Genomic DNA, 23928 nt, shown 5'->3' on the forward strand with positions numbered 1-23928 from the left:
TCTCCTTTTCTCTTCCCCTCTATTTCTCTCCTTTTTTCTTCTCTCCCCACTCCCTCTCCCTCCCCCCAACCTCCCCTGAAGAGAAGTTATACTGGCTATTTTGCCCCTAATATCCATTCTCCTTGGTCTGGTAACAGTACCTTGATTTTCTCCCCCATGAACTATACGTCTTCCAAAGGACACAATTTATCAGAACCTTCTATGTGGATGTCCACTCTTCCCTGACCAAGAAACAGACATCTGACCCAAGCAAGGCCAGTTAGATAACCTTCCATGGACTCTGCTCATCAGAGTGACAGAAAGGCGAAAAAAAAAAGGTTGGAATTTATTCTTCTTATGTCAGTGGGCTCAAGGGACCAGTCATCACTTTCTACTACTCAGATCTTCTGAGATTCCCTGGCTTCAGTATTTCCCCAAAACCACTTTTATCACTTTTCCTTTGACTCCATGATTACCTTATAATAAAATACCTTTTTGCTCAAATTAAAGTCAGTTTCTGTTGCTTGCAACCAAAGAGCCCTAAAGGATACAACTTCTTATCTCAATCATTTTTTTAAGTCTTAAAATTTGCTACCTACTTCTTCTAAGAAGTCATAAATGTAATGTGTAAAAGCAGGGCAATCCACTTGCTTTATTAATGTCCTGTGTGTACCCCTGGGACCTGGGCCAGGAGGCAGAAGCCTTCCATCCCGGTCTTCCTTGGTTTTCCTGATGAGAAAGGAACAGTCGACTGACAAGTCAGGATAAAGGATAATTCTTTCCTAAGGTCCTGCCCACCAGGAAAAGAACTGGGAACATCTCAAAGCCCACAGGGCAAAGTCAGACCAAGGAGCACCAACATGGTTTGACTGTAGAACAGCGTGTCTGCATCATTTCCAGTCCCACAATTCTCTGGGAAACTGAAAATTCTAGGTGAACTTGGCCCCAACTCATTCTCCTCTTCAGACCCCTGGACCACAAGAGCAATAATAATCATCACAGTTATTACTAACAATTACTGAGTGGTCAGTAGCTATGAAGCATTGAATCGAGAACTTTATATATTTTACCTCATTCAAGCCATAAAATAATAGGTGGTGGGCCCTACAATTATCCTATTTTACAGATGAAGAGACTGAGATTTAAAAAGGGTAGGATCTTCTCTGAGGTTAGTAGCTAGTGAAAGGCGGAACCAAGACCAAATGATTTGTGATTTCACTCTTCATTAAAAAGCCAACACTGATCACAATGGCATCCTGCCTAACATGGGCAAGTTTCTGCTTCTGTGCTCGAAATCAGAGTTCCCCGGGTGAGTACAATGCAGAAAGGAAAGAGCTTCTGCTATTTTTCATGCCAGGAACAAACACCCAAGGGTTTAGGCATCGAAGTGAACTGTCTTGATTTTATCAATCGCCTTTTCTCCTCTACTTGCCACTTGAGACTCTGCTGTCCTCTGTGTACTGACAAACCCTGTCTTACTTGGAGCGGGAAATGTTTTTCAGGATAAAATAAAGAAGAAGACTATCACTCCCCACAAGTTCACAGAACTCAAGAGCTTTGCCAAAGGTGTAATTCCCACAGGGCTCAGGGCAGCGCGGCACAGGACCCCAGGACCTCGGCCTCTGACTTCGGGAGCTGCCCACCCGCCAGGAACAGGGCGCACAGTTAACCTGAAGTTAAATTTGGCTCTTAAATACCTCTCACAGAGTCTTTCAGGTGTAAAACAAACAAAGTCTTAAGTCCTAGGAGGACAGAATGAAAAACATTGATATGTTACACATTCACTCAACAAAAACTGGACAGAGGTTAGCTAACAGTATTGTACCCATGTTAATTTCTTTATTGTAATATACAGACCATGATTAAGTAGGGTGTAAATATTAGGGGAAGCTGGGTAAAGGGTATATGGGAACTCCTTGTCTTTGCAACTTTTCTATAAATCTGAAGTTATTTCAAAATAAAAGGCTTTCAAAAATGAACTGGATGAGAGACTCCCGACAGCATCCTCTGTGAGACTGATGGTTTAGGACAGTGTCACTGATGGGATGCAGGCAGGTGAGCATCTTGGGTCATGTCCATCAGTGAAGTATCACTGAGAACAACAGCACAGGCTCTCTCTAGTCCAAATCACAAGAATAACATTTCTTGCAGACCAAGGCTTTAATGAGAGCTGAACACAAAAGAGAGTTTGGTCATGATACCTCATAGCTGTGCCATTAATACACACTTCTATAAAAAACATCACAGTAAGTGGTGTGTGTGTGTGTGTGTGAAAGAGAGAAAGAGAGAGAAAATGGGGGGAGGGAGGCAGGAAAAGGGAGACTACATGAAGCTGAAGCAGACAAGAAAGAATCATTTATACATCACTCACCTGGGGTCGGGGAAGAACCCACACATTTGTGAAAGCAACTTGATAACAGATGGAGTAAGAAACTGGGGTGTTAGTCCTCAACACAAGGAACTTAAAAAAAAACTTTTCCAAACAAAGTTTCAGAAATACCCATCTTAGATTTACTGAGCACAAGCAAAACATTTCAGAATGGTTTTAAACGTCACTAAAAGGATGGAATGTGATGGCCTAAGGAAACTCTGCAAGAAAGTTTTGAGGATGGTCCAATCCACGGTTGAGAACACTTTCATGGATTTGGAGGTCTCTTATTCAAGGCGAGTGACTATTTAATCTTCATCTGCAAGACTGGAAGAAAGGAGTTTGTCCAGGTGGGAGGAACCTCTTTTCAGATATGAGGAAGAAGTTCTTGAGCTCATGGGTGAGGAAACATCTCACTAGGTCCCCACAGCGGGTCATCCCATTGTCTTTGCCTGTCATTGCAAGGAGAGGAGACTGCCTTTCACAGGGTTTAAGGTTAAGCCTGCCTTAAAGCCCAGGGGACTGGTTGATTTAGGGTCTTCTCCAATTCGTGGAATCAAAGCATACACAGCATGTAGCTGCTATAGCATCTCTCTGAAGAGCAGTTGCTAGAGAGGAATCAGGCATTGTAATTCTAGGAACAGAAAGCACCAGTCACGTCATGAAACTCTGGCATAAAAAATCCCTTGACTGATCCAGTTTTCTAACCTTCCTTCCTATTTCAGAGACTTTCTGAGGACATATGAACATGAACATGCAATTTGGGAGACAAGCTGATCTGGCACTAAGCTCCAATTTCTTTTCCAAGAAGATAACTGGGGTAAACTCAAGAGAAAATAAAATCATGACCCCAAACCAGAATCTGGAAAAAAAATGCCCTGACACTTTTGCGGGAAGAGGAGATTTAAGATAAATAATATAGTACTGAAAATTCATTTTTTATTACACTTGTGAGTAAGAAACAAATATAACAGTCCAAAATATTACATTTGTACATTACTATGTTTATATCCTATCGTGATCATCTCCCTAACTTCACCCCAAACAGCTTGGTGAAACCACATTCCACTTTAACCCAGTTTGTCTTCCATTTATATCTTGGTAGAATAATTTGATCAGATACTCAAAGGCCTTCCCACTAATGAAACCAGGATTTGCTAAGAAAAATCAATGTATAGCTTGCCTTAGTATCCATCAAAGACAAAAAGAGTTATTAAAGTCTGAGACACAGCCACCATCCTCAGACTCTTAGAAGAACCGGTAGGAGAGTAGCAGAGACGAGCAAAGGGTTAACACAGCTGATTTCTGGGTGGAGAGAAGGATGCAACATAATTTTTTAAGGCAAACACATGGAGGCAAAAAAAAGTAGTATTTTGTTTCCACCGCAAGAAACTGCAGACATACAGAAAGCCAATCACATCAGTGGAATACTCAATTATCTGCACATGCTAATTAATGAAATATAATCAACCCACTTTCCGTCCATCCTTTCTTCACCTGCTCTAGTATTTGTCATGCACTGGCTTCCTCACTCCTCACAACCCACAGAACATCAGACAGTCTGCGTGGTGCATCAAAGGGAAACAAATAAGCACAGATTTTTTGCTGATGGCAGGAATTTCTCATGCTCAGGGCATATGAACCAACAACGTGGAAATGGCAGCACTTGCTGTGTATTTTAATGATTGCCCACACCTATTTTGCAAAAGAGACTTAAAGTTCAATTAGGTAATATGATGCTCAGTTACGGTTATTTCATTAAACTGGGTGCAGTCATTAAAGTAGTAAATATGCAGTCATGACAGAATTAAATATTCATGAAATCAAATGCGACTGAAAAGCTGAGGATGTTAGAATATTAAGATTCCTCATAGTTTGGCAATGTAGATCTTGTATGCATCACCCTGGCCCAGTCTAGAGTGTGCTCAAATGACAGTTCCTTGGTAGAATGCCATATAAGTTATAATATTGATCTTGGTAGATTAACCACAATCTAAATCCTTAGCTCAGTATCCAAATGCAAAACAATTTTGAGGATTTGCAAATACCATCTTGTTAAGGTGAGCCTGTCTCCAAGTACAGAGAGGCAACACTCAGTGTGATCCCAACATGTTTGGGATACTGTTTAGTCTACTAGCACCTCTCGGAAGGTCCAGCAGAAACCCAGGCAACCTCCCAGGAGGAGCATGTCACGACTCGCTTTCCTAACCAGGCACGGTGGCTGTTTCCTTGCACGCTTCCTCCAGTGAGCCACAGTGAGAAAGTACTTCAGCTGACTCCTCTTTGGTTGGTTCTGATTTGTTGAACCAGCTTTTCCCCAACACTTGCAGCCACTTCCAAAATGCATTAACAAACACATGTATACACTTCACAGAGATACAACTGGCCGGCACTAGCATCCACAAAACTCAACTCCAAGTGCATATGGAGAAAGAAAACCCTGCTCAGAGACCAAGCTGCAATAAATACACTCCAAGAATATCACACCAAGGCATTATTTTCTATGCCACTTCCTCTACTTTACAATTTTCTCAACAGGAAAAAACATCAGCACCAGAGAATGGCATTTGAACTATTTCTTACTGGAACCCAATTACCTGAGGAGCTCCTCTCTCCACAGTCAGTAGCCGCTATCCCCGGGGCTACAATGACACAGCAGGGCTTCTAAAGGTTTCCAGAGCTCACCTGGTGCCAGGCACCTGGCCCCTGCCCTCCCGGGCAGAAGGATGCCAGGGCAGGAGCAGGTGCTCCAGCTTAGAGCTGGGTTAGGCAGAGCTCTCCATTCTGCAAAAGAGCCAAACTTTGCTCCCACTGTTTTCATCTTTAGGTTGATGTCACCTCCCTTCAAGGAGTCTCAGAAGCCACTTGGCAGCTCCTGAACACGTTTCCCCTTGACCTAGATCATCCACAGAAGCTGTGGCTATACGGTGCGGGCGAGCAAAGGTCTCTCAATCTCGCTCTCCCGGGGTGCTGCGCTCCACCCGGCATCACGTTGCCTGGACCAGAAGACTTTTCTCTGCACGAACACTGAATACGGAAACCAGGAGGGACTTCTGCACGCGCCTTCCCGTTCAGAAAGTCACTGTCGCCCAGCGATTCCCTTCCATCTTACGCCTTCCCTACATCTGCAACCCTCACCACCTCCCGGACGAGGGATGGGGGTGGGGGAGCGCAGGGGTTAAAGTGACAGCCGCTGCCAGAGCTCCGTGGTTTTGTTCAAAAGGTGTCACAGCGCCAACGCGGCAGACCTACCTTGCTCTCGTCCTTCTCGCCGCTGGCTCTCGCTTCGGGATCGCCGCTGTCCTCGGCGCCGGCACTCTTGCCGGGCGGATCATCCGGAGCCGGATGCTGCGGCGGCGACGGCGGCTGTGGCGGCGCCTGGCAGGCTCCGCCAGCCCCCTGGGAGCGGGGGATGGGCTCCGGGCACGGAGGAACTCCCTCCACATCCATCTCCATCTTCCCATTCACTGGAGGACAAGACAAAAGCGGAGCGCAGATTTGACAGCGGCGCCGGCGGCGGCTCAGCTGCCGGTGGCACGCATGGCTCGCCGAGGAGGAGACGCCTCCCGCGCGCCCTCCCTCCCGCTAGCCTTCGCCCGCGCGCCCCGCAGCTCCGCTCGCCGCTCGGCTCCGGCACCGGCGGTGCCGGCCCGGGGAGCGCGAGCAGCGGGTGGCCGCGCGTCCTCGGAGCAGTGGCCTTCAGGAGCCCCCGGCAGTCCCGCTAAGCCGAGCGCATCCCGGAGGCGGCGGCAGCGACGCCTCCCGGCCACGCGCCCAGCCCCGGGGCCGCCCGGGGACTCCCTCCCCAGCTGGGCCTCCGGATCCTCGTCGCTTTCCAGCCTCTCCGGGGTCCTCTCGGCGTCTCCCCTCCCCTCCGCCTCTGAACAAAGTTACTGGAAGAACAATCGCATCGCTGGGACCTGCCGGCGAAACTGACAGGAGTGGGGCGGGTCAGGTGTAAGTGAAATCTACCATCCCCGCCCGCTGACCAGGCACCGACCCCTCACCCTGCCCGCTCCAGCAGAGGAAAGCAAGGCTTTCCGATTTGTGCCAGGCGGCGGCGGAGCCCTAGAAGGAGGGGAGCCGGCAGAGGGCTGGCGTCCGGGGCGCCCACTCCAACCCCGGGCGACCCCCACCCCCACGCCGGCCCCAGGCCCCTCCCGCGCTCCCTCCCGCGGCCGCACGTGTCCCCGGGGTCACCCCTTCCGCGCGCGCAAGTGCATCCCCGCGCTCCCGCGGCCCCGCGCCGCCCAGCCAGCGCCTGAGGACCAGGACCGAGCAAGCGGTAGCCAAGGCCGGGCCAGCAGTTCACTTACCCTCGCCTCCGTTCTGGTCGCGGGGGCGCCCGCAAGGGGTGGGGCCCCGCGCCCAGGGCGAGGACGCGAGTCTCGCAGCGCAGCAGAGTTCCTCGTAAAGGTCGGCAGCAGAGGGGCGGAGGGGGAGGCGGAGGGAGAGCGAGGGGTCGCGGCCAGGCATCGGCCGCCAGGTGCCCCGGTTGGCGCCAGCTCCCCGCCAGCCCTCTGCGCTGGAAGGGCGTACTCCGCCAGGCAGGCTCCGGGAGGTGCCGGCGGGGACCCCAGGTGGTGCGGTGAGCTGCGTCTGGTAAATCTAGAGAGACAGATGGAGATGACAAGGGTAGACTTGGGAATTCTTACACGGGGCTCTCCGACAGTCAGGTGATTAGGGTGACTTCTATATTTAACACTACTTGGTCCTGGGGAGTAGCTTACAACTTCACGGGGACTGCTACAGCGACTCTGCACTCCCGAGGGACTTTCCGGCAGCTATGGAAAGAAATAACAGATTATTAAGAAGCTGTTTAATGTTAAATAGAGCCCATTGTTCTGGGCTTTGAGTTCCATAATGCCCCCAAATGGATCAGCAGATAAATGAACTCTCCGTGCATTTCTTAACAGAGCTTACTTAGCTTTCTTCCTCCAGCAACAACTGCCTCCTGAAACTAGAAAGTTGTTTATCTCCTGACTGCTTTGCATTAACTTAAAGACAACTTTGACTATTTCAAAACACACTGTCCCGATAGATGCAGTTACACAAGAACACAGCATGAGTCTTATCCTTCAGTGCAATAGCTTAATCTCTGACTCTAACTGTGATAGGAATTAATTGCCACTTTAATTTCATCAGTGCAGACAGTCAATCTAGATAATGCAATGTGAACATGCTTTTGGAAAGAAAAGTTTGGGGATGGAATTACTCATTCTTTTTCTTCAAGATTATGAAAAATTAGATTTCAAGCTCATTTTCTAAATTGGGAACGTGTTCAAAATAACATGAGCTTGCTTTAGTCTGACATTCACTATACTTTTAAAGTGACATTATGACCTTTCATGTAGTAATGTGCCAGCCAAGAAAATACAGAGCTTTAAAGAAGTTACTTGCGAACTTCCCTGGTGGTGCAGTGGTTAAGAATCTGCAGAGTGAAGTAAGTCAGAAAGAGAAAAACAAATACCGTATGCCAACACATATACATGGAATCTAAGGAAAAAAAAAAAAAGGTCATGAAGTACCTAGGGGTAAGGTGGGAATAAAGACACAGACATACTAGAGAATGGGCTTGAGGACATGGCCAGGGGGAAGGGTAAGCTGTGACAAAGCAAGAGAGTGGCATGGACATATATACACTACCAAATGTAAAATAGCTAGCTAGTGGGAAGCAGCTGCATAGCACAGGGAGATCAGCTCGGTGCTTTGTGACCACCTAGAGGGGTGGGATAGGGAGGGTGGGAGGGAGGGAGATGCAAGAGGGAAGAGATATGGGAACATATGTATATGTATAACTGATTCACTTTGTTATAAAGCAGAAACTAACACACCATTGTAAAGCAATTATACTCCAATAAAGATGTAAAAAAAAAAACAAAACAAAACAAAAAAAGAAAAGAGCTGCATAAATGATTTCCTGCTTCTCCAGGGAATTGAGAGGGCTTAGCTGGAGGGTTTGTTGTAAGTAAAGTCAAAGTTGAGTGGAGCCATATTTATAGGATGAGAACACCCCATCAATATCCCTTCCCAGGTATCAGTACCCCAAAAAAAAAAAAAGAATCTGCCTGCCAATGCAGGAGACACCATTGGATCCCTGGTCCAGGAAGATCCCACATGCCACGGAGCAACTAACCACTGTGTCATAACTACTGAGCCCGCGTGCCACAACTACTGAATCCCACGTGCCTAGACCCTATGCTCCGCAACAATAGGAGCCACCACAAAGAGAAAGCCCACGCACCGCAACAAAGAGTAGCCCCCGCTCCCCGCAACTAGAGAAAGACCCCGTGCAGCAAAGAAGACCCAACGCAGCCAAAAATAAATAAATAAGAGAAAAAGAAAAATAATATTTGTTTAAAAAAAAATAGTTACTTGCTCTCCCTTTCCTCCCCAGTACACTGTAATGAATCAATCCTTATAGTATTTTTATAATGGTAAATTCGATGATCTGTGTAAAGAGCTTAGGAGAGTGCCTTAGGGCATAGGGAGCACTCAGTGCCTGTTTTACTGAAAATAGTTAAGATGATAGAAATTCACCATGAGCACTCATCTGAGAAGAAATTGCTAGTTTAATTAATCTCTTTCTGTAAATTATTCTAAAAGATATTTGGCATCTTCAAAAAATGAAACCCCTCCTGAAGGCAGGAAGAAAGTCAATGGTGTTCTGTGCAATAGTTTTGAATTTGACAGATTTTCCTTTTACAGTGTAGAAATAAAAAGTACATGTCGGTTCCAACAGGAGCTGGAAGAGCTGACTGGAAAGTTACTATTCTTACATGCTTGTTACTTCCAAAATGTGTTTGTGAACTTCAGTGAAGAGTAAATCAAAACAAAGATCCAATACTTCAACTAAATTTGTTCTAAATTTAGGCAAGAGCTTGTAAAGATTCCCATTGTCAGAGGCGAGTATTTTTCCTTTCTCTGCCCTTCTATTTTTGGGGGGGACACAGTTTTTTTTTGCATCTGTCATAAGTAAATATGGGCTCAGAAAATATATTACATTTCAAAACTGTTGATTGCACCTAATTATACATGTAAATTGCTACTTCAAGCATGCAGACAGCTTGCAACATTTTGAAAATTTTGCCCTGGTAGTCATCTGAGGTATTTATGTTACTATTTTCCTTTTGCCTTAAATGACTTCATTTCCCCATGAGCTTTCCATTAATGATGGGTCTATGAACAATTCTGACCTCTTTTTTTTTTTTTAACATCTGTATTGGGGTATAATTGCTTTACAATGGTGTGTTAGTTTCTGCTTTATAACAGAGTGAGTCAGTTATACATATATATATGTTCCCATATCTCTTCCCTCTTTGTCTCCCTCCCTCCCACCCTCCCTATCCCACCCCTCCAGACAGCCACAAAGAACCGAGACGGTTATATGACACTTAAGAGCATCAGTAAGAGCACTTTGAACAACCAAAAGGAGTTGTCCAATTAAAATATTATCACTAAAATATATATATATTGAACAGAATAGGTTATTGTTGTTTTAATGCCTGCTGACCTGAATAGGAGAGAGCCTTTATTATTTTTCCTGCTTTGGCCTATAAAGCTATTAACTGGGGTTTTCCTCTTAGCAGTTAACAATAGCAAAGTGAAGACGGCATCTAAGCTGTGTTCAGCCCTGACTCTTTCTGGTCTTGTGGAAGTAAAAGAGGTATGTTTGTAGACGACCTTCTTTGCTGGGAATTTAAGCCTTGGGTGACTAAACCCAGTATCTCTTTTGTCAGACGATACAGAGAGAATCTGGGAGAAATAACAACCCTGAAGGTGAGGTGATCAGTGTCACTCAACTAGGAAACAAGTTGAGAAGGGCTCTGCATGGGAGAAACCAGATGCCTCGAAGGACGAAACCTCTGAAATCAATCTCCTCTGAAGAGACTCAGCTTGGGCCCATGTGGGTTGGGACATATTTTGGTCTCAGTACTAGTGGTGACCACTGAGGCATCTCTTAGTGGACACGAATCTTAGGCCTAAGTGAAGGGCAGTTGCCTGTATTTTCCTCAGCTTTTGGGTGGGAGGCTAGAATAGGTTGGAGGGGGAAATCCTTTTCTGACAATTCATTAGAAATATTAACATTAAATAGAGGTATTTATGGTTCTCCATTCTTCTCCAATGCTGAAATTTTCTTGTGTGAGAAGTGTTATACCACAATAGCTGTTATACCATTGATCTGTACATGACCTAGGGCCTCAGTTTCTTCACACCTACCCTTTCTTATTTTTCTCTTTAGTTAAAGTTCTTCCATCTTTTATTCCAAAATATGGGATGTTCATAAAAATTCAGTTAAGACTGAAGAATATAAAGTGACATCTCAGGCCTTGCTTACACTTTCCTCCCCAGCGGGAGCCACCAATACATTTTTTGGTGTGGCTGTTCGGACTTCTTTTTATGTATTTACAAGTGTGTTTTGTGTGTGTGTATACACATTTTTTAATGTAAATAAGGTCGTATGTATACAGTGTTCAGTCACTAGCTCTTTCCCCCACCTTTAGCTGTCTTTGACATTATCCATCTTAGTGTATTGACCCACTTTCTTACTAATTATGGAACGGCGTTCAGTGCTCTAGATGGACTGTGGTTTATGTAGCGGTTCCATAATTGTCGGACATAGAGGTAGCACCCCCAGCTTCTTCCCGACCTTTCCTGTCTGCTGCTTCTTCCCAAGGAACATAGAAAGCATTTCCCTCCCCCCGTGGTTCTCTTTCTCTACTGCGTATTTCATTTCTAGCATCTTTACTGTGGGCATGCTCCCCCGCCACAGGCTTCGATTCCATTCAACAGCCTCTTCAGCATGTCCGATTCATCTTGATAATCATAATCATTACAATCTCCACAATGCCTCGCACAGTGCCTTGTACCTAATAGACAGATATTTGATAAAACTCTCCAAGGGGCAGGCTCAACATAAACACGTAGACAGAAGTTACACTCCAGGGTCCTGATCAGTGAGAAACCGAACGTGTGGCACGAGGCAACGTCTGCGATCTCCTGCTGTCATGCGCTTACTGCAGACGTGAGCGTTTGACACCTGTGAGGGGGACATAGTACACCACCATACGGTAGAAAAAGCGTGGCCTAATCCTCTGATATCTTGAATTTCAGCTGCAGCGCAAGTTCTTGAGCCCCGAGGAGATTCAGTCTGTCCGAGAACACCTGGGTTACCACAGTGACAGCCTGCTCTCTGTGCAGATCACAGGAAAAAAGCCCAATTTTGAAGTGGGTTCTTCTAGTCAACTTAAGCTTTCTACTACCAAGAAGTCTTCCGGTGAGACTGGCCTAGGGATATTGTTCTGTCTGAGTGGGCCTGAAAAGCCGTATTAAAAACTGAGCCAGAGATCTGAATGAGGTGGTGATATCTTTAGAGGATCATTCCCTTCCTTAATTTCCCTCATTTCCAAGTGGAAGAATGCTTAATGTACTGTTGTTCTGGGCATATTCGGATCCAATACTGAAATGATGCGTAGATATTACCTAGTTCAGCCCCTTCTTCTGCACCAGAGGACACTGAGGTCTCCAGATACTAGAGGTCAGACTCCCATAGTTTCATTAGTTAATGAAGTCTTTCCAGACCCCAGAATTATGACATTTACCCTCAGAAGACCTCACAGTGACGGTCATGGCGGATAAGAGTGTGCTATTCCTCTTCCCATGTGTCCTTTTCTCTGTGCCACTGAATTCAGCTTTTCTTTGAGGATCTTAAGACACTTATAAAAATATCTCCTCTCAGAAGATTGCACTCCACCCTTTTTCACCATTCTCACCCTTCCTATCACTATTTTTTAATGCCTGAGTTGAGAAAAATTGTCCTAGCTGTGAGGTATGCAAAAATTTACAGGTATTCACACTGCTCTGTTTTGACTGTCCAGCCTAAATCTTCAAGAAATCCTTTAGCATCCTAACCTTTGGAGTCACAGTTCCAGAATGGGTAGGAGCAGCTTAGATGGCCTGCCCTGTGGGAGATCTGAGCATCCAGTGTGACAGTGATCTCTGGGGGGTGCACTTACCCGCCAAGGCCCATTCGTGGACTGGCCCACACTGAACCCTCAGCTCTTTCGGGCCCAGAGAGAGAATCAGGAGGTGTGATTTGCTACTGATTTGTTGTTACGCCACCGCCATCAGCTCTTGAGCCCATTTTCTTGTCTGTAACAGGTCTACATGAGACCGGAGCTTTGCTATTTATAATGCTTTTTGGTACAGTTTCTTGTTTCATATTCAAATCTCCTGCAGTGGGCATAGGGAATCCTATTAGCCCCATGTTCTAGGGATGGGAACTAAGAGAAGGAGGAGAAAGCAATATGGAGTGGAAGTTAAAAGCGTTAGGTAGACTCTGTCTGTACTTGTGTATTTGTGGCTGGGTGTAACTGGCCTAAGTATCTAAACCTCTTTCCTCATTTATAAAATTAGGATGACAAGAACTTTCCTCATAAGGTGGTGAGCAGGACTAAATTAGATCATGTATGTAAAATGTTTAATGTAGTATCTGGCACAAAGCTTAACAAATGATGGCTTTTATTGCCATAAAGTGATGGGTCCCTCTCATGCCTTTATAAGTGATAGAGCTGGGCCTTGAACCCAGGTCCAGTGTGTTCCCTGCACAGCCTCAGTAGAAAGCACTTACATGTGCTTGGAGTTTGTTTCCAGCTGCTTTTCTGGAGCTTGTTTTCTTTCATTGGTTGGATTCAGGGAAGCCTGCTATGGACCCTGCAGCTGCCAAGCTCTGGACCCTCTCAGCCAATGATATGGAGGATGAGAGCGTGGTGAGTCAGCACTGTGGTCACCTGATTGCTTTCTTTCAGGCCCCACTTTGGGTGGGAATGTTGTTGTTTGGAGTGGCCTCTCTGGGTTTGTAGGTGTGAAAGCATTTAAAGCCCAGCCTTGTGGCTGTGCCTGCCATTGGCATTTTTTGACTCAGAAGGAAACTCCTCATTAGTGGCATTTTAAATTTCTTTTTCAGCATCTTTCCCCCCGCAGATTTTCTTGTTCTCACTTCATGTGATATATTAAAGACTCTTGTGGGCATGCGTAAACCTGAAAAGAGTTTGTCAGCTAAAATATTTTTTGGCTCCTTCGTCTGGGCAAGTCACCAAATGCTCACTGTCTTAACAGTAATGCTCTTCCAACTCAGATCAATGCTTTCTGTAATAAAGTTCTTCATTCCTACAACTATTGAAGTTAGAGTGGTAAGCAAACTAGGCGACGGTTTGTGCCCTCACAGAGCTTACAGATTAACTGTCTACACGTTTATCGAAGAATCACACAAGTGTATATATCATTATCTGCCTTTTCCTCTGGAATTATATAGAAAATATTCCATTCCCTTTTCTCACACGACAGCCCTTTATATATTCGCATAAATATAACGCTTCTCTCTTTGTTCTTCCTGCCCCCTCCCTCCCTGCCCTCCACACACATATTCTCTGCACATCATAAATGAGTCCCCAGCCCCCTCACAGCCTAACACAGCTTCTGTGCACGTAGTGTACTCACTATGTGGTCAGCTTGGGCGTGATGATCAAGCCCAGGTAGGATGATGGCTGCCTTCTACATAGATGGGCAAACTGCTGCTGTGGACTGTGGCCACTTCACCTGTTCATTAGCAGAGACCATGACTGGGTCATTAATGGCTTCGAACATTCTCCAGGATCTCATTGACTCAGATGAACTGCTGGATCCAGAAGATATGAAGAAGCCAGACCCAGCTTCCTTGCGGGCTGCCTCCTGTGGGGAAGGGAAAAAGAGGAAGGCCTGCAAGAACTGGTAAGCCTTGGGGTGAGAAGAGGCTGCCAGGCTGCTTCCAGCGGCTTCTGATTGTCAAGGAATCGCTGTGCTTCACAATTACTAAAACATGTTTTATTGTAAAATGTATCAGACGGTTAGAAGAGTATGCTAAATAAGTACATTTTAAAGAACAATAAAATGAACACCCATGTACTGCTCACCCAGCTTAAGTACCAGGAACATGACTTGTTCCTTAGAAGTCGCCTCTGCCTGCTCCCTCAGCTGCATCTCCCTCCCTCTCCTTACAAGAGGCTACCATTCTCCCAAATTTGTGCTAATCTTTGCTGGCTTTTTCGATAGTTTACTGTCTGTGTGTGAATCTCCAAACAGTACATCATTGAATTGTGGAGCCCAAAGCTGACTAGGCCAGGAAAGGTCAATGCTCCATATCTGTGAAGACTCCCAGGGAAAAGGTCTGTCAAGGATTTGGAGTTCCTGGGTGGTGGCAGGTCCCACTCATCACCTGCTAACTTTCCCCCAGCACCTGTGGCCTCGCAGAAGAACTGGAGAAAGAGAAGTTGAGGGACCAGATAAGCTCCCAGCCCAAGTCGGCTTGTGGAAACGTGAGTATCTGGTTGATTACTCAGTATTCACAAAGGCCTAAACTAAACACAGGCCAGCTCCAGCTCTACAGAGTTCACTGCCCAATTATTTTAATAATAGGTGAACGTGTGAGAACGTGTCTCTAGGTAGTAATGGGAAGAGGGCTTATCTCCTGAGAGTGGGCAGCGCACTCATGCCCGTAGGGGAGGCACTTGTCATTTCTTATTTTTGGCCCCTTTCTTTCTGCTTCACATTAGGCCTGATGCTACTCAGCCATTTGCTGAGTGTGGCTGTGATTTGAACTGCTGAGAATACAGAAGTATTCACCTAAGGGACTTCTCTAGACTTTTGTCTTTCATGAAATCAGAGATCTTAAAGCCTCTTAGTATTTGGATCCCAGTTGGACCTACAAATGTACGCAGTCATTCTCTTTAGGCCACTGTGGCCATACCATGAAATTTGGGATCCCTTTCTTCTGGCCTGTATCTCTGGGAGAGCTGACACTTGGCTCCCCTGTATGATGGTCTCTTCTTTCAACAGTGTTACCTGGGCGATGCTTTCCGCTGTGCCAGCTGCCCCTACCTTGGGATGCCGGCCTTCAGACCTGGGGAGAAGGTGCTCCTGAGCGACAGCAGCCTCAATGATGCCTAGGGGAGGGCCCGGCCTGGGACACACCTGCTCCTCTGCCAGCTCCTGCCCCTTCCATCCCACCACGTGGTTCCTCCCGTCTCCTCTTGATTGGCTCACTCTGGCTTAGGTCCATTGCGGAGAGGGTGCTCAGTGGACAGAGTGGAGCTGGCTGGGAGCAGTGGTGTGGAGTGCTGCTGCAAGTCAAGACCACGGTATCCCGGGGCCCTGTTACCCTGAGTGGGGACCTCCTTCACCCAGTGTTAGGTAAACGGGGCACATCCCAAATAGGCCCCTCTCACCAGGTCAAAATGCTGATATTTCGTAACACTCTCCGAGCCCGCCATGCTTGAGTATTAACACTGTGACAGAGAGGGCCCCACCCCATTCTAAGCTCCGCAGTAGTGCCACGGCTTATCTTCCAGAGTTGGTGGTTTATTCACCATGCAGTTCGCAATCTCTGCCCGCGAAGGGGCTTCCTAGTGTGTGGAGACCTTTCCTCCTTCACAGCTCCCTCCCACTGGTGCAGGTGCCGTCCCTATTCTATTGTCTCTGTTTTTAATTAATTTTTTCTTTTGCCCTACCCAGGTACGTGGGGAGTTTCTTGCCTTTTGGGAGGTCTGAGGTCTTCTGCCAGCATTCAGTAGGTGTTCCGTAGGAGTTGTTCCACATGTATTTCTGGTGTATTTGTGGGGAGGAAGGTGATCTCCGCGTCTTACTCCTCAGCCATCTTTCCACCGCCTATATAAATTCTGACCTCTTGATGTCTCTCTTTTGGATGATTCAAATGAGCAAATCAGCACTTTCAACAAAATCACCCTTATTATTGTTTATACCAGGCCACTTGATTTTTTGAGTCACTGAAATGAGAGTTTACAAGAAGGTATCCTGGAAGAGTCATCTAACCCCTTGCTACTCAAAATGTAGTCGATGGACAGGTAGTGTCCCAACACCTGTATTGTGTGAAATACAGAGTCTCAGACCCCTGCCCCAGACTGACTGCATCAGAGTCTACCTTTTAATAAGATCTTCAAGTGTTTCCTACCACGTTTAAGTCTGAGAAGTGCTGCTATAACTCATAGCATAGTTGGCCTTTCTCCATTATAATTCTTTGGCACTGTAGCTCTAAAATACCACTCAGAAAGACCTATCAGGAAAACACAGTGTTAGACACTTTTTTGTTTTGGTCAAGACATTATAATCCCTTCTCTCTCCCCCAACCCCTGAGGATCTGAGATCTGAGTGTTGCGTGATGAAAAATTACATCAATTAAGAATCTACCTATGTTGTATATATATATCTCTGCTAATAAATTAGAAGTATACAATTTTCTAAAATCAAAAGGAATTAACCTAAAAGGGGAATTACATTTTATCTTGAATAATAAATTTTATACAAACATGTGGAACTAATTCCTAAAAAACTTGGTTATTCTTGACCTTCTAGTTAAGATGTGAAAGTCCAGTGCCCACTCTGCTGGGATTATTGATACTTTCTGTTACAATGCAAGCAGAAACCATCACATTAGCGTCTGTGCCATGACAGTCTATTAAAGCTTCAATAATTAGGCATAGGAATGGACTAAATTATATGCTTCAATATTTTTAGGAACTAACAGAACTTGTTGCTTTAAAGAATTTCTTTAAAGCACATGTACACAGATCAATAAGTTATTACTTTTAAAGCCTACCTGGGGACTTCCCTCGTGGCCCAGTGGTTAAAAATGCACCTGCTAATGCAGGGGACATGGGTTCGAGCCCTGATCCGGGAAGATCCCACATGCCGCAGAGCAACTAAGCCCGTGTGCCAGAACTATTAAGCCTGTGCTCTAGAGCCCGCGTGCCACAACTACTGAGCCCGTGTGCCACAACTACTGAAGCCCACGCGCCTAGAGCCCGTGCTCCACAACGAGAAGCCACTGCAATGAGAAGCCCGTGCATCACAACAAAGAGTAGCCCCTGCTTGCTGCAACTAGAGAAAGCCCACACACTGCAATGAAAACCCAACACAGCCAAAAAAATAAGAATAAAAATAAATAAAGGCTACCTGGTACAGTAGTTCTCACCTGTAAAGTACATGAAATCCCCTGGTGAATGCCCCTGGAAGGCAGATTGGGACTTGGCAGGATGGGGTTCAAGCCTGAGAATCTGCATTTCTAGCAAACTTCCAGATGAGGCCATGTTTCTGGTCCTCAGACCTAATAGACTTGTTTTACCTCCATCCATTGTTCTCAAATATTAATCAGTTGGGGAGCTTTTTAAAATCTTCAGTGCCCAGATTACTCCCCAGACAAGTTACCTTAGAACCTCTGGGGTTGAGATCTAGGTGTCAGTGGTGTTTAGATTCCAGCTGATTACGATGTATAGCCAAGATTGGTAATCAGTGCTGTCAACCTGTGCTTCTCCAAGTGTCGTCTCCAAGACCGAGGCAGCAGCATCTCTAGGGGAGTGGTTTATGAACGCTGACTCTCAGGCCACACCCCAGACCTGCCGAGTCAGTATCTGCACTCTAAGCTCTCCGAGTGCTGTCTGCACATTTCAAGTTTGAGAAGCACGGCTCTGGCGTAGCCCATGGGACACAGGGGTGGCACTCAAACAGCTGCAACCTGGTGGTAACTACTTCACCCCTTGGCTCTTTACAGATCTATACCCATCCCAAGAAGCTTTCAGAGCCCTTACAGATCAAGTTCCCATTGATGAGAGAAATCTACAAGCATCCCTGGCTGCTTTAACAATCCCGTGGTTAGCAGCGCTGCCCAATAGGACTGCCTACAATGACAGAAATGTGCTGTGTCTGTGCTCTTCAGTAAGTGACTGAATGATGGCCAACGTGACCAGGAAACTTTTCATTTTCATTCTATTTCATTGTAATTACTTTAAATTTAAACGGCCTCATGTGGTTGCTGGCCCCCGTACTGGACAGAGCAGCTCCAGGGTAATCATCCTTCCTGTTCCTCAACCCTTTTTCAAATTCCCAGGTTGAACCCAGGCCTTCTGCTCAGCCTGTGTATTTATTAATCCCCAGTGAACGCAGAGACGACAAACATCTGCCTCACCAGCTCATCTACATAATAAGTAACATTATGCTTATTATTTTGAATAAGAGGAATTTAACTTGAATTAAATGCCACCGAAGTTGTCAAAACCTTTTTCATAGTATTCATAATCGCGTAGCTTGAATTTTACAGCCTTTTCAAACAGCAGCAGACATGGGGCGCATTTGGAACTGCCTTAAGAAAAAGAGACAAAAGACTGCAAATGGATTTGGGGTAGAAGACACAAAAAGACACCTCATCTCCACCGTCTTATTGGTGCACCAGAAAAAGTTCCATAAATTCAGAGGGTATCTGTGTTGAAAATAAATATCAAAATTCGAACATTCCTCCCAAAATGGAAGATGAGATGCAAACAAAGGAGAGGTCAAGGTGCCAGAAGATAGCAAATGAAATTCAAACTAGAAATGTACTCAACAGTTACCCTGAATGTGAATATCTAATCTGTGGAATCAGTGGGCAGGGAGGGGGGTAGGGCAGAGAGGGGACAAAAATACACGTGATTTGAAACAGGCACCAGTCCCCTGGTGCCTTCCCTTTTCCAAGGTGAGAAAATCAGCACCACCGCCCACAATCACAACACACTGCCTCCACCACGCAGGCTCCCAGGAACCCCGTGAGGTGGATATGATCAGGAAAGAGATTATTCAGGGGACATGATTTTTTTTTTTTTTTGCAGTACACGGGCCTCTTGCTGCTGTGGCCTCTCCCGTTGCAGAGCACAGGCTCCGGACGCACAGGCTCAGCGGCATGTGGGATCTTCCCGGACCGGGGCACGAACCTGTGTCCCCTGCATCGGCAGGCGAACCCTCAACCACTGCGCCACCAGGGAAGCCCCAGGGGACATGATTTTAACTGACACATCTCAGAGCAAAAATAAGCAAATTCCTACTTGAGAGGGAAGAGGACAGTGTCAGCCCTTGCCTTTGATTGAAAAGATGAATTAGCACAACCTACCTCATACCAGGAGGCCAACATCAGGAAAACATTTCATCAAGGTCTATGCTTTGCTCAGCTGCCAGTTTGGTACCGTGTGATGCAAGATTATGCCCATAAAGAAATGTGTAGCCAAGGGCAACAGCCTCACTTCTGAGGATGGTCACTTCTTAGCAACTGAAACCAATAAATAAAGAAACTCCAGGGGACTTCAGACAATAGGCTTTTAGGAGGTTGGCCGTGAGCTCAGAAGCCATTCAGAACTGTCCTGACATTCAGGCACCTAAGATCCCCATCACCCAGGCTCTCCTTTCCTTCAGAAACTGAGGGCAACTTTCTTCACACTGATTGGTTCACACCAATCCAGCTCAGAAGGGAGCAGGAAGATTGACATGAAAGAAGAAAATATTCACTCCCCTCATCAGTGGTCTAAAGTTATCTGTTTACATAGCTTTACGGATGCCTTGCCTAAGGACACAGCTAATTAAGATCAGGTCACAAGCCCCAGTCATTGTTCTAGGCAATGTTTGGAGGATTCCTCTACCCTTCACTTGTTCAAACACACATGTTTCTTGGCTAAATTTTTAGGTGTAGTTTATGAACATAAAGAATCCCAGGGATTCTGAACTTTAACTTCTGGGTCACCTAAAAATATTCCAGGAGATTGCAATTTTAAGAGCAGAGGCCCCAGCAACATGGGAGCAAGTCTGCCTAGGAAGAGGGTCTGTCTTCCTGACTCTTGTACAGAATGAGAGTTTCGCTGACTTGGTTTTAGATGTGACCAGTGTCAAAATATCCCCTTTATTACTGATAAGGAAGGAGCTGCTATCTGTCAGCAAATGGGCTTCTTATTTCTGAACACCTGGATCAGACAGACAAATCCACCCAGTCACACACGTCTCCTGGAGCAGAGAGAGGAAGAGAGTAGAGAGACGCCAGGAGTATATCCTGAGCTCCCTATGCCTGAAAAGAACCCTCAGAAGTGGAGAAGTGTTAATCCCCCAAATGACCTCTACTTCATTATCAGCCCCAGACCCACATCCTGTGTGCCAGTCGCCCTTGCTGCTTGGTGCCCCCAGTGGTGGGAGAATTCTGGGATCCCACCCTGGACAGCTCCTCTTCCCACCTCTTATATCCCTCACTGGTCCTGGGGGTCCCCAGGCCATCATCAGCTCTGACAGCCCCACTCCCCTCAATTGTAGAACTAACTTACCAGGTCTTAGACGTGATTGGTCAGAATTAACATTTGTCACACAAAACTCTCAGGAATCACATTCCTCCCCTGGTTCCCATTAGCATCAGACAGACATCAACTGAGCAAACCAGAAATTTCATGGAGGGGTAAAGCTGGCAAAGATGATGCTCCAGCAAGTGCCTTTTTTCTTTTTTTTGCAGTACGCGGGCCTCTCACTGTTGTTGTCTCTCCCGTTGCGGAGCACAGGCTCCAGACGCGCAGGCTCAGCGACCATGGCTCACGGGCCCAGCTGCTCCGCGGCATGTGGGATCTTCCCGGACCAGGGCACGAACCCGTGTCCCCTGCATCGGCAGGCAGACTCTCAACCACTGCGCCACCAGGGAAGCCCCAGCAAGTGCCTTTTATCTTACAGGTGCCTAATGAATATTACATTTTCATAATTTGGCTTTTTAACTCAGAAATTCTCTTTCATTCTCTTGCATAGTATATTTTAGAAGACCCACCTAATGCAGTGCCCTGCACAAGGTAGCCACTAAATAATGTTTGAGAAGGAATATTTAAAACCTTGTATGTGAAGGCTTAGAAATGACTTTGCATCTCGTCTTGGAAAATTCAGTCTTCAAAAAAGTAAAACAAGAATAGGCAATTTGGAAACTAGGCTTTTACCATGGACTTCCCGTGATCACATGTTTGTATCAATGTCACTGAACCATTGCAAGAGGGTAAATAACTGTAACTTTACACAAGGACCTTGTCTGAGTCTCCGCCTCCTTTTTTTTATGAATCAAGGAACCTATAATTCCTTTTAGCTCAAAGATTCTGAGATAACAATAGTAGATATTTTCTGATCAGTTAATTGAACAATGAAAGCATCCAATAATCCAGTGATGGGGAAACCCTCTTTAGTTTGGAATGATATGCTTTCATTTTCATCTATTAAATATCAAATCTCATATAACTACATCACTTTGCTGTACACCTGAAACTAACACAACATTGTAAATCAACTATATATACTCTAATATCAAATAAAAGTTTAAATAAATAGCAAGTCTCTTCCCCTATTTCTAGACATGGCCATTGGTGTCTGGGTCATCATGTCCTTTATCTGTAACTTTGCTTTTCACTTTGGAACCAGAGTATAAGTAACATGTAAAACTACAGTCATAATTAGGTAAGACGTTTGGGGGAATCAGGAGTTTAAATGTAAATACAAAACACACAGGAAACAATCCACAGAGACAGCAATAAACATAACAAATGAGCACGTAAGGAAAACCAGTATCATGTGGGTGATGACCAGCAAGATTCACCTCGATGTATCTCCAGAGAAAAGAGAAGGACCACTTGTGGTGAGGAAATGGAAATTTCACTGGGTGATTTATATCTTTATAATGGTGCTCATGTCTCTTAGGAATATCATACAAGCTTGGAAATTAAGGCCTAAGTGAACACAAATTACTTCTTCTCACTTCTCCCTCAGTGTACAGGCTGTCAGCCCTGTGCTCTGTGGTCACGGTTGTGTTACATGTCACTGGTCACCACTCTACTGCCTAAATCAATGCCTTTCTGGCTCCTGATCTGAGCTGTCCTATATTTCACTCCAAACATCCCAGGAAGCTCCTTGGTCTTGATTCCCTCCTCATCCTCTGACTGCCCCCTTTTACCAACCGTATTTTTCACTCTTCTTTTTCTCCTCATCTTCAAGCAACCTGTTCTCCTTGTGTCCTTTCTTCAGAGAGCTCACAAAACATCCTTATCTCAGGGAAACAGCATCCCTGTCAATCACCAGAGAGATCCAGCAGAGCATTAGGTGTCAACAGGTAGCATCTCTTTTAATGATCATGACACCTCTCTGCAGAGCCATTACAAGCCCCATGTTATACACAAGGAAACCAGGGTTCTGACAGTCTGGGTAACAAGCCTAAAGCCACCACCCTGGTAGTGGCAGAATCAGAGCCTGAACCCAGGCCTGCCTGAATCATTTCACGATCATACACCTATGCATATCAATTATCAGTGAACTCAATGCTCTACAGCACAATAGTCATTTGTATTACTTGCACACCTGTGGTGCACACAGAGCTGGGTGGCTGTGATGTGCTCCTGGCACTGTCATCCAAGCGGCTCAGCTGGGCTCACTCTGGGCACTGGCCACTGGCTGGGACTCCGGGGCCTCACCAGAGGTTACTTGGGCTTCCTCACAGCATGGAGGCCGGATTCCAAGAGCAAAGAGCCTAATGGAAGGAGGCAGTAGCACCGAGCATTTTTACGACTTAATCACAGTGTCATTTCTGCTGTGCTGTTGGTCGAGGCAAACACAATGGCCCACCCAGGTTCAAAAGGAGGCTGCATAGATGCCACCTGTCAATGAGGAAGAAAGTAGTGAGGTACTAGATAGAAAAACCTGTAAAACAGGAGGAAACTCTGTTGCAGCCATTGGTGGAAGAAACAAGCTGCCGCATCATGAGTCCTCTCAAAAGCCCACCTGTGAAGATGACTTTCAAACTTTTATCTCCAAGCCCTGACCTCTCTGTTGAAGCCAGTTTCACAGTTCTGATTGTCTATTAGAATTTTTCAAAACCCAGATTCACAAAGCTCTTTGTTAAAACCAAGCCTTACTTATTCTTCAAGATTTACCTGAGCAGCTCTGTTCTTCCTCATCCAGTGCTGACCAGCTCATGTGCAGCTTTGACTCCTTGGTTCCCAGGTCCCAACAGGTGCCTGCTCAGACCTATTCCTCCTACTCATCAAATATAACAGTTTATTCATTCATTCATTCAAGAACATGTATTGAGTACCTACTATGTAATTGGCCCTGCCTTGGTTATTGTTAATTAGTGATGGAGATTCAATAGTACACACGCACACACACACAAATATGTGTGGGAAATATATATATATATATAAATATACATACTGTCTTTGCTGTCAAGTAATTTAGAGGCTTATGCAAAACGAATAGACAAGTCGACGAATCACAATTGTTATAGGTATTAGATTCCAAGTATACGCGGATGCTGAGGTTGCAAAGAAAAGGCACACTAACCTAGATTTGGGTGAGGGAAAGGAGAAGGAAGTGAGTTCTGAGCCGAGTTTGAAGTAATAGTAGGAGTTGTGGTCCATCTGAGCTCACACATTACAAACAGAAATCAAAACAAAACGAAATATATGCCGTTCAGCTCAGGATGACTTTGAGTTGATTGCTGAGAGACAGTCTCTGAAGCACTGAATGATACCCAAAGCTGAACCTCTGACTCTATTTGAATGTGTCCAACCTGTAGAAGGTAAGTTAATTTAATTGAGATGAACCAGCATCACTGAGCACCATCATGTTGGAAAGTCAGTGTAGGGAGATTTTTAAAAATTTTTTACAGAAATTTGAAGTTTTTTTCAGTGATGGGGAAAGACGTGGCCTGTGTGCTTGAGCTTTGCCAG

General features: G+C 45.6%; 1 protein-coding gene across 1 annotated transcript; it reads left to right on the top strand.

Annotated features, from left to right (window-relative positions):
* The first annotated feature begins 5759 nt into the window (after positions 1–5759).
* Positions 5760–6283, top strand: LOC103069294 (putative uncharacterized protein C3orf53). The gene is given in 6 exon segments (XM_082931179.1): positions 5760–5853; positions 5856–5966; positions 5969–5992; positions 5995–6164; positions 6166–6224; positions 6226–6283. Coding segments are annotated over 6 exon segments (516 nt in total).
* Positions 6284–23928: the final 17645 nt, after the last annotated feature.

The sequence above is a fragment of the Lipotes vexillifer genome, unplaced genomic scaffold (genome assembly GCF_000442215.2).
Source record: "Lipotes vexillifer unplaced genomic scaffold, Lipotes_vexillifer_v1.1 scaffold351, whole genome shotgun sequence".
Lineage (NCBI taxonomy): Eukaryota > Metazoa > Chordata > Mammalia > Artiodactyla > Lipotidae > Lipotes > Lipotes vexillifer.